The 12,200-nt window shown below is 45.9% G+C and overlaps 1 protein-coding gene across 1 annotated transcript; it reads left to right on the top strand.

The window, feature by feature from the left end:
• Positions 1-7,792: 7,792 nt before the first annotated feature.
• NANOS1 (nanos C2HC-type zinc finger 1) lies at positions 7,793-11,413 on the top strand. The gene has a single exon (XM_060768517.2). The coding sequence runs from the start codon at positions 7,898-7,900 to the stop codon at positions 8,651-8,653; it is 756 nt and encodes a 251-aa protein (XP_060624500.2). The 5' UTR covers positions 7,793-7,897; the 3' UTR covers positions 8,654-11,413.
• The last annotated feature ends 787 nt before the right edge of the window (positions 11,414-12,200 follow it).

Raw genomic sequence — 12,200 nt, 5'->3', positions numbered from 1 at the left:
CATGCTGCTCATGTAATTTTTCAAGACTGTATTTCTTTTCTTGATCTCTGACATGAAGAATCCTGGCAATTTTTGCGCTCTCCTTTTGGTGCATAGTCATCAACATATGAGCTATAGTCCTATTTTGTATTATTGTTGCTGTTGGTGATTTATGAATGCCTAAACGCTGTGAATTCCATCCCAATCCTGGCAATCCCCATTTACCAGGTAACAATCTCTATCATTGACAGGGATCCATTCTCCTGCCAATCAGGAGTTGGCTAATTGTCCCAATTGTGATTTGTAGCCCTTTTGGTACTACTGCTGGAGAGTGGTCCCTGGTCAAAAAAGGTTGGAAACCACTAAATTAGGGCAGGGCTTGTTTGCCTTCTAATATTGTACCATGTCATTTGCTGTGTGTGTGACACAGAACATTCATTACTATTAACTTACTAGTATAATAATGTGGTTCCTGAATGTTTTATTATGATGGGGACAGCTTAATGCGATATCCCATTGTCCAAAACCATCTAGAAGGGCATCACATTAGGGAAAAGTAAGTCTAGCCAATGGATTCCTAGAATAGATGCTCCTTTCCTACAAAGCACTCCTGGGGAGCCAAAGTCTTAGGATGGATCTGCACTGTAGAATTAATGCAGTTTGATATCACTTTGACTACTATGGAATCATGGGATATGTAGTTTGGTGAGGCTTCCACATTCTTTGGCAGAGAATGCTAAAGACCTTGTAAAACTACAAGTCCCATGATTCTATAGCATTGAGCCATGGCAGTTAAATTGGTGTCAAACTTCATTAATTCTACCTACAAGCCATTCTAAACACCTTCGCAGAAGCATACGAGAAGTTCAGCCTCTCACTGATCATTGAGAAAACCAAAGTGCTCTTCCAGCAGTCATCAGCCAATCCCTCTCAAATGCCAGAAATACAGCTTAATGGTGTAACATTAGAAAATGTTGACCATTTCCGCTACCTTGGCAGCCACCTCTCCACAAAAGTCAACATTGACACCGAAATACAACACCGCCTGAGCTCTGCGAGTGCAGCATTTTTCCAAATGAAGCAAAGAGTGTTTGAGGATTGGGACATCCGTAGGGATACCAAGGTGCTTGTTTATAAAACCATTGTCCGCCCAACTGTGCTATACGCCTGCGAAAGGTGGACTGTCTACAGATGTCACATTCAACTCCCAAAACGATTCCATCACTGTTGCCTATGAAAAATCCTGCAAATCTCTTGGGAAGACAGGCAGGCAAATGTCAGCATGCTGGAAGAAGCAAAGAGCACCAGCATTGAAGCGATGCTCCTATGCCATCAACTCCACTGGACTGGTCATGTTGCCTGAATGCTCAATTACTGTCTCCCAAAGCAGTTACTGCACTCCCAACTCAAGAATGGGAAATATAATTTTGGTGGACAGGAAAAGAGATTTAAAGATGGACTTAAAGTCAGCCTTAAAACTGTGGCATAGACACCGAGAACTGGGTAGCTCTGGCCCTTGAGCGCTCTAGCTGGAGGTCTGCTATGACCAGCAGTGCTACCGAATTCAAAGAGGCATGAATGGAGGGTGAAAGGGAGAAACATCCAAGAGGAAGGCGCATCAAGCCAACCCTGACCAGGACCGCCTTCCACCTGGAAACTGATGTCCTCACTGCAGGAGAACATGAAGATCAAGAATAAGGCTCCACAACGGCCTACTGTTCCACTGCCAAAACACTACATTTGGAGGACCATCATCCTTGGGCTACAAGGGATCGCCTAAGTGACTGTATAGATGCATTCCCTCCCCTGAGGCAACCCAACTAACCTGTGCCAGACTAATGGTACTTGTTAAGAACAGCTCCTGGTAGGGGCAAATTGCATCAGAGACCTCACGCTTTTGAGCGAAGGCTATTATGCTTGTTCTCACAATGTGGCCAATGGTTGCCTGAGGAAACTGGACTACGGAGAAAAAGGGAGCAGCAAAATCAGGAGCCTGACCCAAGTATTCACTGCTCTCTCCCACTCTAGCAAGTTGTCTTCCCTCTGGGAAACTTTGCCAAGAACAGCACACATATACAGGATATGACAAAGCCCCTTCGGTGGAGTCAATTAAGCATCAAATTAAATTAAATAAAAGCCTTTGCTGTGCTCAGAGATTTTTAAAAAGTGGGTTGAGATTGAAAAGAATGGCTTCTTTAACATAAACCAGGGTGTAATTTTTGAAACAAAGCAAACCCTGTAATTGTCAAATTAGCATTAAGGCAAGCTAACCAGCTGTTAGAGGGGAAAGTATTGCTTTTTGCTCCAAGAGGTTTGCCAAGCAGGTTGTAAGACCAATTGCAGTGATTAAGACGGCAGTGCTATGCTCACAACCCCGAGAGAAACATAGCAGGACTTGTGAGTCAAAGGCATTGGAATGTGCTGTAATTTTATTTTTGCAGTAATTTTTCAGGTTCATCAAAGCCAGATGAGTTCCCAGTGATTTCAAGCACGAAGTACCATGATAATGAAAGATTTTTCAATTAAGCAATAGTGTCTAGTAGACCAAGGGAGCATATTAACTAAGCCGGTCTGTACTAGCAGATCTTTGAGTGATTGAGGATCATCTATGCTATAGAATGGATGCAGTTTGGCATCCCTTTAACTGCCATGGTCCAATGTTATGGATTCATGGTTATTGTAGTTTTACCAGATCGTTAGCCTTCTCTGCCAAGGAATACTGGTGCCTCACTAAACTACACATCCCAGGGCTCCATAGCATTTATCCAGGACAGTTAAAGTGGAATGCCAAACTCATTCCACACTGCAGATGGAGTAATTGGAAAGGATTTTTAACTTCCACTTCTCAAATGCTCTGACCATGATGGCTGGAAAATGTTGGAAGTAAACAGCTGCCTGATGATTAAAGTGTTGTCGAAGACTTTCATGGCTGGAATGACTGGATTGCTGTGAGTTTTCTAGGCTGTATGGCCATGTTCCAGAAGCATTCTCTCCTGACGCCACATCTATGGCAGGCATGCTCAGAGGCTGAGGGGTCTGTTGCAAACTAAGTGAGATTTATATATCTGCGGAATGTCCAGGGTGGTGGAAAGAACTCTTGTCTGCTAGAAGTACGTGTGAATGTTGCAATCTGCCACCTTGATTAGCATTTAATGGTCTGCATTTAATGGAAACCATGAACATGAATAGTATCTGCCTACCAGTATTAAAATAAACTCTTAAATCAGGACAGTAAATAAAAAACAGGAGAATTCCAGATAGGAAACAATTAGGGCCAGCTAACAGCTCCCAACAAAGGATTCCCTCAGGAAGGAAGCAGCCAGGGTTTGAAGCTGCTAGGCTATTCAATGCTAATCAAGGTGGCCAATTGCAACATTCACACTTGGTTCAAGCGGAGTTCTTTCTCCCACCCTGCAGGCCCGTAGCCAGGATTTTGATTGGGGGGGGGGGGGGCTGAGTCTGAGTGAGAGCAAACCTTTTGTATCATTATCCCAATACCCCCATGCATATGGGATATATTGATCAGGGATTGGGGAATTATTGCCCTTTTCAAATGGTAGTTGCTGTTTACCTGGATCCAGAAAGCACTGAAGGCAGCCAACATCATATCTGAACCAAACATGGTCAACTGTGCATACAAGACAGGTGGGGATTGGGGGTGACTGACCTTTAATCTGGGAGTTGCAATGCGCCCTTATCCAGAGGGCATTGAACCAAGCCAACGCTGGATCTGGACTAAACTTGGCACATAGAGCCAATGTGCCCAACTGTGCATAGAGAGAGGGATTGGGGAATGCCCTTTTTCAAATGGGAGTTGTTGTTTGCCTGGATCTAGAGAGTCCCAGAAGGCAGCTGACGGGCTCGACGCACTTCATTCCCAGCCATGAGTGTGGAGAGACTTCAATGCACAGGTGCAAAGGCCTGCCAAGTGCACGGGCGTGAAAGCCTATTGTGGCCTTTGAATGGTCTGTGGTGCAGTGGCATACTCTCTGGTGACTGGGCTGTTAGTGCACTCCCCTTCCTTTCCTGGCACCGAAGGCTAAAACCAGGGGCACCAAAAAGGAAAGAGAGTGCGCCGAGGACCCAGGTGCAGACAAGGACGCCACTGTGCCACGTACCAGTAAGGCATTCTCATGGACCACGCTGAGAATTTGGGGGGGGGGGGGCTGAAGCCCCGGCTACATGCCTGCCACCCTGAACATTCCACAGATAAATAAACCTCACTTGCCTTAACAGACCTCACACCCGCTGAGGTTGCTTGCCATAGATGTGGGTAAAACACTAGGAGACAATGCTTCTAGAACATAGCCATACAACTCACAGAAACTGCAAGTCGCTTCTGGTGTGAGAGAATTGGCAGTCTGCAAGGACGTTGCCCAGGGGACGCCTGGATGATTTGATGTTTTTATCATCCTTGTGGGAGGCTTCTCTCATGTCCCCGCATGAGGAGCTGGAGCTAATAGAGGGAGCTCATCCGCCTCTCCCCAGATTCAAACCTGCGACCTATCTGTCTTCAGTCCTGCCGGCACAGGGGTTTAACCCACTGCGCCACCGGGGGCTCCGGTGCCTGGTGATCCTTGCTTATTATTGACTCACAGTGTACGTCTCTGCGTGCATTCATATTTGCCAGGGGAAATAACTTTTTGCGATTATATCTCCCATATAGCATGGCCCCTTGCTTTGCATATATCTCTTTGTCACAGCCTGAAGAAGCTAATCTTTTGAAGATAATTTCTATAATTCTTTAGACAGCATGACAAGAGGTCTTCTGTCTAGATTATTTTCAACCAGCCTAGGAAGCTTTGAGACTTCAAATACAACCTGTTGCAGAAGTTGCCTATAAAATGTGTGGATCCTTCAAGACCTGGAGTCCTTTCACTCTGTACAATTACATCACTACATTACTACTTTAACTTCACTGGTTGCATCCTATGGAGTCCTGGGGTTTGTATTTTAATGGTGCACAACTTAAAGCACTCCTGGAAGATGGCCATCCAAATGACTCTTTTTCAAGACTGTTTATTCCGCTGTCAAATGGAATTTACAGCAAAGAAGTTCTTCCTAATTTTTAGAAATAATAATTTTTCTTGGGTTGCTGTGAGTTTTCCAGGCTGTATAGCCATGTACCAGAAGCATTCTCTCCTGATGTTTTGACCACATCCAAGACAGGCATCCTCAGAGGTTGTGAGGTCTGTTGGAAACTAGGCAAGTGAGGTTTATATATATATGTGGAATGTCCAGGGTGGGAGAAAGAGCTCTTATCTGCTTGATGCAGGTGTGAATATTGCAAATGGCCAACTTGATTAGCATGGAATGGCCTTGTAGCTTCAAAGCCTGGCTGCTTCCTGTCTGAGGTAACCCTTTGTTGGGAGGTGTTAGCTGACTGCTTCCCCCAGCCAAGAAGCAGCCAGGCTTTGAAGCTGCAAGACCATTAAATCCTAATCAAGGTGGCCAATTGCAACATTCACACTTGCCTCAAGCAGACAAATTTTTTCTCCCACACTGGACATTCCACAGAGATATAAACCTCACTTGCCTAGTTTCCAACAGACCTCACAACCTCTGAGGATGCCTGTCATAGATGTGGGCAAAATGTCAGGAGAGAATGCTTCTAGAACATGGCCATACAGCCTGGAAAACTCTCCTGTCTCTTCTGCTGTGTTTTTCAGTGCTTTTATGCGTGGTGGTCACTTGTTGGCCTGATAGGTGCATTGTGTCCAACTCTGGTGTCAATTCATCCAGCGGTTTTTGAGTTATATTAATCCCACAAATGAACATTACATTTTTATTTATATAGATTAGTATTACATGTAATATAAATATATAATTTTAACATATAATAATAATAATAATAATAATAATAATAATAATAGACCTTTATTTGTACCCCGCTACCCTCTCCCGAAGGACTCGGTGCGGCTTACAAGAGGCCGAGCCCAAATACAACAATAAAACAACAACAACATAGCAAAATAAATCAAAAACAAAGCAATAACATTAACAACACACAATGACGCAATTAAAAACTATGGCAGGGCCAAATGTAATAATTAAAATTTAAATTAAAAAGTACTGCATGACCAGGAGAAAGGGTGGGTGTTTGGAGAAGGATGGGTATGCAAATATCCTAAATCTCTGATAAAGTGCATTGGGGACAAAATGCTTGGAGTTTCCTTATTATATGTATATACAATATATTATATTATTAGCCTAGCACAGGAAACAAGGTGGAACTGTCTTCCTGGCCCCCCTCTCTCTTCACTCTGGCCCAGAGAAGCAGTTGGTGCTTCGGGGGAGGGGTTCCCAACTGATGACATATGCAGAATATATACTAAATAGTCTAAAATACCTCAATTAGGATCCCAGACTTTATGGGATCCTCATCACCTGCTTGTATTGGATATATGCATCACCTGCAACTGTTAAAGGTACAGGAGGCGTTTTCTTTTTTCCAGCATGGCTTTCCATAAAAAAGAAACTAGGGCAGGCTTAAGCTGCTGAGAAGGAAAAGGAAAGAGCCTGAATCTGGTAGGAATGGTGGGAGTGGGAGTCCAAAACTGAGAAGTCTAACAACCTTGCAAAACTACAACTCCCATGACTCCATAGCCTGGGGCATGGCCTAGCATGGAACAGCCTCAATTCTATAGTGCAGAATTGAGGCTGTTCCATACCTATAGAGCAGGTATGGACAAACATGAGTCCTCCAGGGGTTTTGGACTCTGGAGGTTTTTGAACTGAGGCTGGATGGTCATCTGTTGGGAGGGCTTTGTGTTTTCCTTTGTGGCAGAAGGGGGTTGGACTAGATGCCCTTTATGAATCTTTCCCAATTGAGTTTCTTCCCCTGGAGGTTTTTGAACTGAGGCTAGATGGTCATCTGGTGGGAGGGCTTTGTATTTTCCTTTGTGGCAGAAGGGGGTTGGACTAGATGCCCTTTATGAATCTTTCTGAGGGGCGGCTCAACCCATTACGCAAAGTAAGCCTTTGCAGTATAGTTGATTTTGCCCAGGGGTGCTCTTGAGGCACTCTTGGGGGGAAATAGACCTTGACATATGCGAGTTGTAGTTACTGGGATGTATAGTTCACCTACAATCAAAGAGCATTCTGATCTCCACCAATGATGGAACTGAACCAAATATAGCACACAGAACTCCCACGACGAACAGAAAATATATTAGTGATTGGTTGAGGGGGGGGCACCAAAATACTATTTGCTTACAGTTGAAAATTACCTAGGGCCGTCCTGATCTTTCCCAAATGAGTTTCTTCCTCTGGAGGTTTTTGAACTGAGGCTGGATGGTCATCTGTTGGGAGGGCTTTGTATTTTCCTTTCTGGCAGAAGGGGTTGGACTAGATGCCCTTTATGGATCTTTCCCAATTGAGTTTCCTCCTCTGGAGGTTTTTAAACTGAGCCATGATGACCACCTGTTGGGAAGGCTTTGTTCTCCACAATGTGCAGAGAGCTTTGCTTGAAATGTTCTCTAGAGAGGAGCCTTTGCCTGCACAAAATCTTAGCTCATTACTATTTATTTGTTTATATCTACCTAACGGTATTCATTCTCTCTCTCTCTCTCTCTCTCTCTCTCTATATATATATATATATATATATATATTCCCAAAATAGCCTGAGGCTGTTAGGAATGGTGGGAGTTGGAGTCCAAAATACCTGGAGGGCCTAAATTTGCCCATGCCTGTTTGACTACTGAAAGCATCCTAGCCTTCCCCGCTCCAGCTGTGAGAGCCAATCGGAAGCCGCGGTGGGCGTGTCCGCGCTGGCTGCCGTCCAATGAGAGCGCGGTCCTTTCAGCGGAGCCCTCCCTCGCCTTGATCTAAAGCAGCTGTCGGCGCTGATCCCTCTCGCAGAAGGAAGGCGAAGCAAAGCGGGAGGAGTTTGGGGGAAGAAACTTTCTCCTCGGAAGCGATGGAGGCTTTCCACGCGGGGAAACTGGAGAAGCCTCGCTACCACCACCCTTATGGGGTGAAGAAGAGCCCGCACGGGGCTGCTTTCAACTCGTGGAACGACTACTTGGGGCTGGCGACGCTGATCCAGAGGCCGGAGAAGGGCTTCAGGAAGGAGGAGGAGGAGGAGGAGGACTTGGAGGAGGAGGAGGAAGAAGAGGAGGAAGAAGAAGAGTTGGAGGAGGAAGAGCTGGAGGAGGAAAGCGGGGAGGAGTACTTCGGCGCCGCGCTGGATTTGCGCCACTTGTGCAGCCGCTTGGAGCAGCGCTTCGCCGGCTTGAGCCCCTTCTCCGCGCCGCCGGGGGTTTTCCATTGCGGGGACGCCTTGGAAGCTCGCGAGCGCTTCCTCCACGCGCCGCCCTCCGCTTCTCTCGCTGCTGCGCCGCCGCCGCCGCCTCCTCCTCCGCTGCTGCTGCCTTCCTCTTGCTCGTCCCGCGGCGGTCCTAGCGCCCGCCTTCTCAAGCCCAGCTCCTTACAGGTTTGTGTTTTCTGCCGGAACAACAAGGAAGCCGTGGCGCTCTACACCACGCACATCCTGAAAGGACCCGACGGACGCGTCCTGTGCCCGGTGCTGCGGCGCTACACCTGCCCTCTCTGCGGCGCCAGCGGAGACAACGCGCACACCATCAAGTATTGCCCGCTGTCCAAAATGCACGGGAAGGGCCCCCCGCCCCCGCTCAAAAGCGCCCGGCATCTCCTGGCCAAGAGGATCCGCTAGTTTGAGACATCCATTGGGGGAAAGCGGCGCGCCCTCCGCCTCGGGGTTGTTGCGCGCGGGCGGCCCCTACTGGCCGGCATTAGAATGACATTCCTTGATTTGCCACCATCCTCCCATAGAAAGAAAGCAACATTCGGTGTTTCAATGGAGCGCACTGCTGCCTTGGGGTTGTTGCGCACGGGCGGCCCCTACTGGCCAGGAATTAGAATGACACTCCTTTAGCGCGAAGACTCCCATAGAGACTGATAGAAAAAATATATTGGATGTTGAATGGAGCGCACTGCCGCCTTGGGGTTGTTGCGAGCGGGAGGCCCCTACTGGCCGAAACAAGAATGACACTCCTTTTTTGCCACCATCCTCCCATAGAGGCTGATAGAAAGAAAAAACTTTGGGTGTTTAATTGGAGCGCACTGCTGCCTCGGGGTTTTTGCGCACAGGCGGCCCCTACTGGCCGGCATAAGAACGACACTTTTATGCCACGATCCTCCTGTAGAGGCTAATAGCAAAAAATATATTGGATGTTGAATGGAGCGTACTGCCGGCTTGGGGTTGTTGCGCGCGGGCGGCCCCTACTGGCCTGAATTAGAATGACTTTATTTGCCATCATCCTCCCATACAGACTGATAGAAAGAAAAAAAATGGATGTTGAATGGAGCGCACTGCTGCCTCGGGGTTATTGCGCGCGGGCGGCCCCGCCTGGCCGGAATTAGAATGACACCCTGTAGCGAAAGACTCTCCCATTGGCTGATAGAGGAAAAACCATCAGATTTTGAATGGAGTGCACTGCTGCCCTGGGGTTTTTGCGCGCGGGCGGCCTCTACTGGCTGGAATTAGAATGACAGGCTTCTTTAGTGCAAAGATTCTCCCATAGAGGCTGATGGTGGGAAAAAAACATTTTGGATTTTGAATGGAGCGCATTGCTGCCTTGGGGCTGTTGCGTGTGGGTGGCCCCTACTGGCCAGGAATTAGATTGACCCACTCCTTTAGTGCGAAGACCCTTCCATAGGCTGATAGGAGGAATGACCCACTCCTTTAACGCGAAGACTCTTCCATAGGCCGATAGGAGGAAAAAAATCCATCAGATTTTGAATGGAACGCCCAGACGCCTTGGCGTTATTGTGCGCAAGGTCCCCTACTGGCCAGGAATAAGAATGGCACTACTTTAATGCGAAGACCCTGATAGGAGGCAAAAAATTGGATGTTGAATGGAGCACACAGCTATCTTGGAGTTGTTTCACATGGGCGACCCCTAGAGGCAGAAAGGAGAAAGACAACTTTGTATTTTTGTTTCATTCGCACTCTAGAGGTGGATGGCATTTTTGGATGGCGCATCCTCTTCGCTCGCACAGCCACCTTTAGGTAATTGCGCGCCACCCCACCTCCTGCTGGCCGAAATAAGAATGACATCCGCCCTTAGCACGAAGACCCTCATAGAGGCGGATAGACAAAACACATTGGATTTTGAATAGAGCGCCCTCTGCTCGCACTGCGACTTTGGGGGAGTTTGCCCGTGGGCGGCCTCTACAGGCAGAAGGAAAAACGACACTCCCCTTGGTTTTTTTAATACTATTTTTCGCGCCACTGCCCCCTAGAGGCGGAAGGAAAAGAGACATTCCCTTTGATTTTTTTTTGTGAGTTTGTGTGTGCAAATGTCCCATAGAGGCGGAACGAAGACAATTTTTTAACAAAATTAATAATAATGGTCTTTAATCCATTGATGTTTCCTCTTAATATATTTAAATGCGAGGATGGTAGAATGTACAGCGAGAAAATGTTCCTGATTTCTGTCTCAAATAAACTCCCCCTGGGTATAGTTTCTAGTTTGTATACAGTAGTAGCCAGGGAGCCTTGAATTAACTCAATTTTGAGAATGATAACCGTTGCCCATTTACAGGTACTGTATTTGTTTATTGTAAAACATAAGCTAATTTTTAATAAATGGGTTTGAGCTCCTATAGGAGTATGCTCCCACGGATGTAGCTTTCTTTAATATGAGAGCTTGGCTGGAGAAAAAGAGCATTCTTATTTTATTATATACCGTATATATATGTAAAATAACTTTTAAGTCAGAAAAAAGCCACACAACATAAACTTTGGCTTGTTGATGTGTACATGATCTACATGAAAAATGATTATTTTTTAGGTGTGTTTTAAATGAGGGGAGGTAGGGGTGTCCTACTCTTAAGGCAAGATTTTTGGGGGGAAAGCACTGTGTTGGACTGGCCTTTGTTTTTATTGATGTCTTTTACTGTCTCTTAAGCAATATTTGGTTACAAATGTTGGAATGGGAGGTTATGATGCCTGTTTGGAGAATTATCTTTCTCCCTGAAAGGAATCGCTGTTTTGTTGAAGGCTTTCATGGCTGGAATCACTGGGTTGCTGTGAGGTTTCCAGGCTATATGGCCATGTTCCAGAAGCATTCTCTCCTGGTGTTTCACCCACATCTATGGCATAGATGCCTGCTATAGATATGGGCGAAACTTCAGGAGAGAATGCTGCTGGAACATGGCCATACAGCCTGGAAAATTCACAACAACCCAGAATCACTGTTTGTTTGTTCTCCCTTATGTTTGGATTTTCTTTTAAGTGCGTGTTTGATTTGCCTTTGTTTTTGCTGTTCCAACAAACAGTGTGCATTGCCTTTTCTCACCCACTCATCCCTACTCCTGCTCTCTTACTTTGAATTTCAATTATCCTCCTGTAGCCCAGCCAAGATGAGTTGGTTGATTTTATACAGTGGAAGTAAAAGTGTTACAAAGATCTGATGTCATTTTATTCTTTTCCTTCTGAGAATCCATCTCCTCAAGCCATGCATTATTTGGATCCTTAAACAATACAAGGAGCAGGTGTTGCATTCAAGATCACAGGAGAGAATGAATCCACTTGAAATCCGTTTGCTGCCTCCTGCAGAATTCTGGGTTTTGTAGTTTAGGGAGGAGCCATTACTCACTAAACTACAAACCCCTGAATTCTGCAGGAGGCAGAAACCAGATTTAAAATGGATTCCTTCTCTAGTGTGATGAAGTAGAAAGTCAGGGTGAGCCACTACAGAGCTTTTCAGGAGGCCCATTCATACTACACAATTAGAGGAGGGGTATTCCAGTTTAACTGCTGTGATTCCATCCTAGGATTTGTAATTTGATGAAGCATCAGAGTAATGAATGGGTGTAGTTTGACACCACTTGGAACTATCAAGATCCAGGCTATGGAATCATGGGACTTATAGTTTGAGAAGAAAACCTCAGCCTTTTGTGTCAAAGACCAAACTATATTGCCAATACTATCTGCATTCTTTTACCGCTATGTCAATTCTGTAGCTGTGTTTGACGAAGCATCAAAGTAAATGCTCTTCCCTACACTTGCAGCAACCAAATCCCATAGGACAAAACCATGGCAATTCCATTGGAACCACAGTGACTTGACCAACCCACCCTTTCTTCCTGCTTTGTTCATGTATCAATAACTTGTAGTCACACTTACTTGATGCTTTCAAAATGAAAAAAATCAGATCTTAAATGGCAAAAAGGTAGTACTTTTTGGATGTGTG

The sequence above is a fragment of the Anolis sagrei genome, chromosome 3 (assembly GCF_037176765.1).
Source record: "Anolis sagrei isolate rAnoSag1 chromosome 3, rAnoSag1.mat, whole genome shotgun sequence".
Lineage (NCBI taxonomy): Eukaryota > Metazoa > Chordata > Lepidosauria > Squamata > Dactyloidae > Anolis > Anolis sagrei.
This window is presented reverse-complemented; position numbering and strand designations above follow the sequence as displayed.

Excerpts from the sequence above, each read along its gene's own strand:
- NANOS1 (XM_060768517.2), top strand. The coding sequence starts at position 7,898 with ATGGAGGCTTTCCACGCGGGGAAACTGGAGAAGCCTCGCTACCACCAC.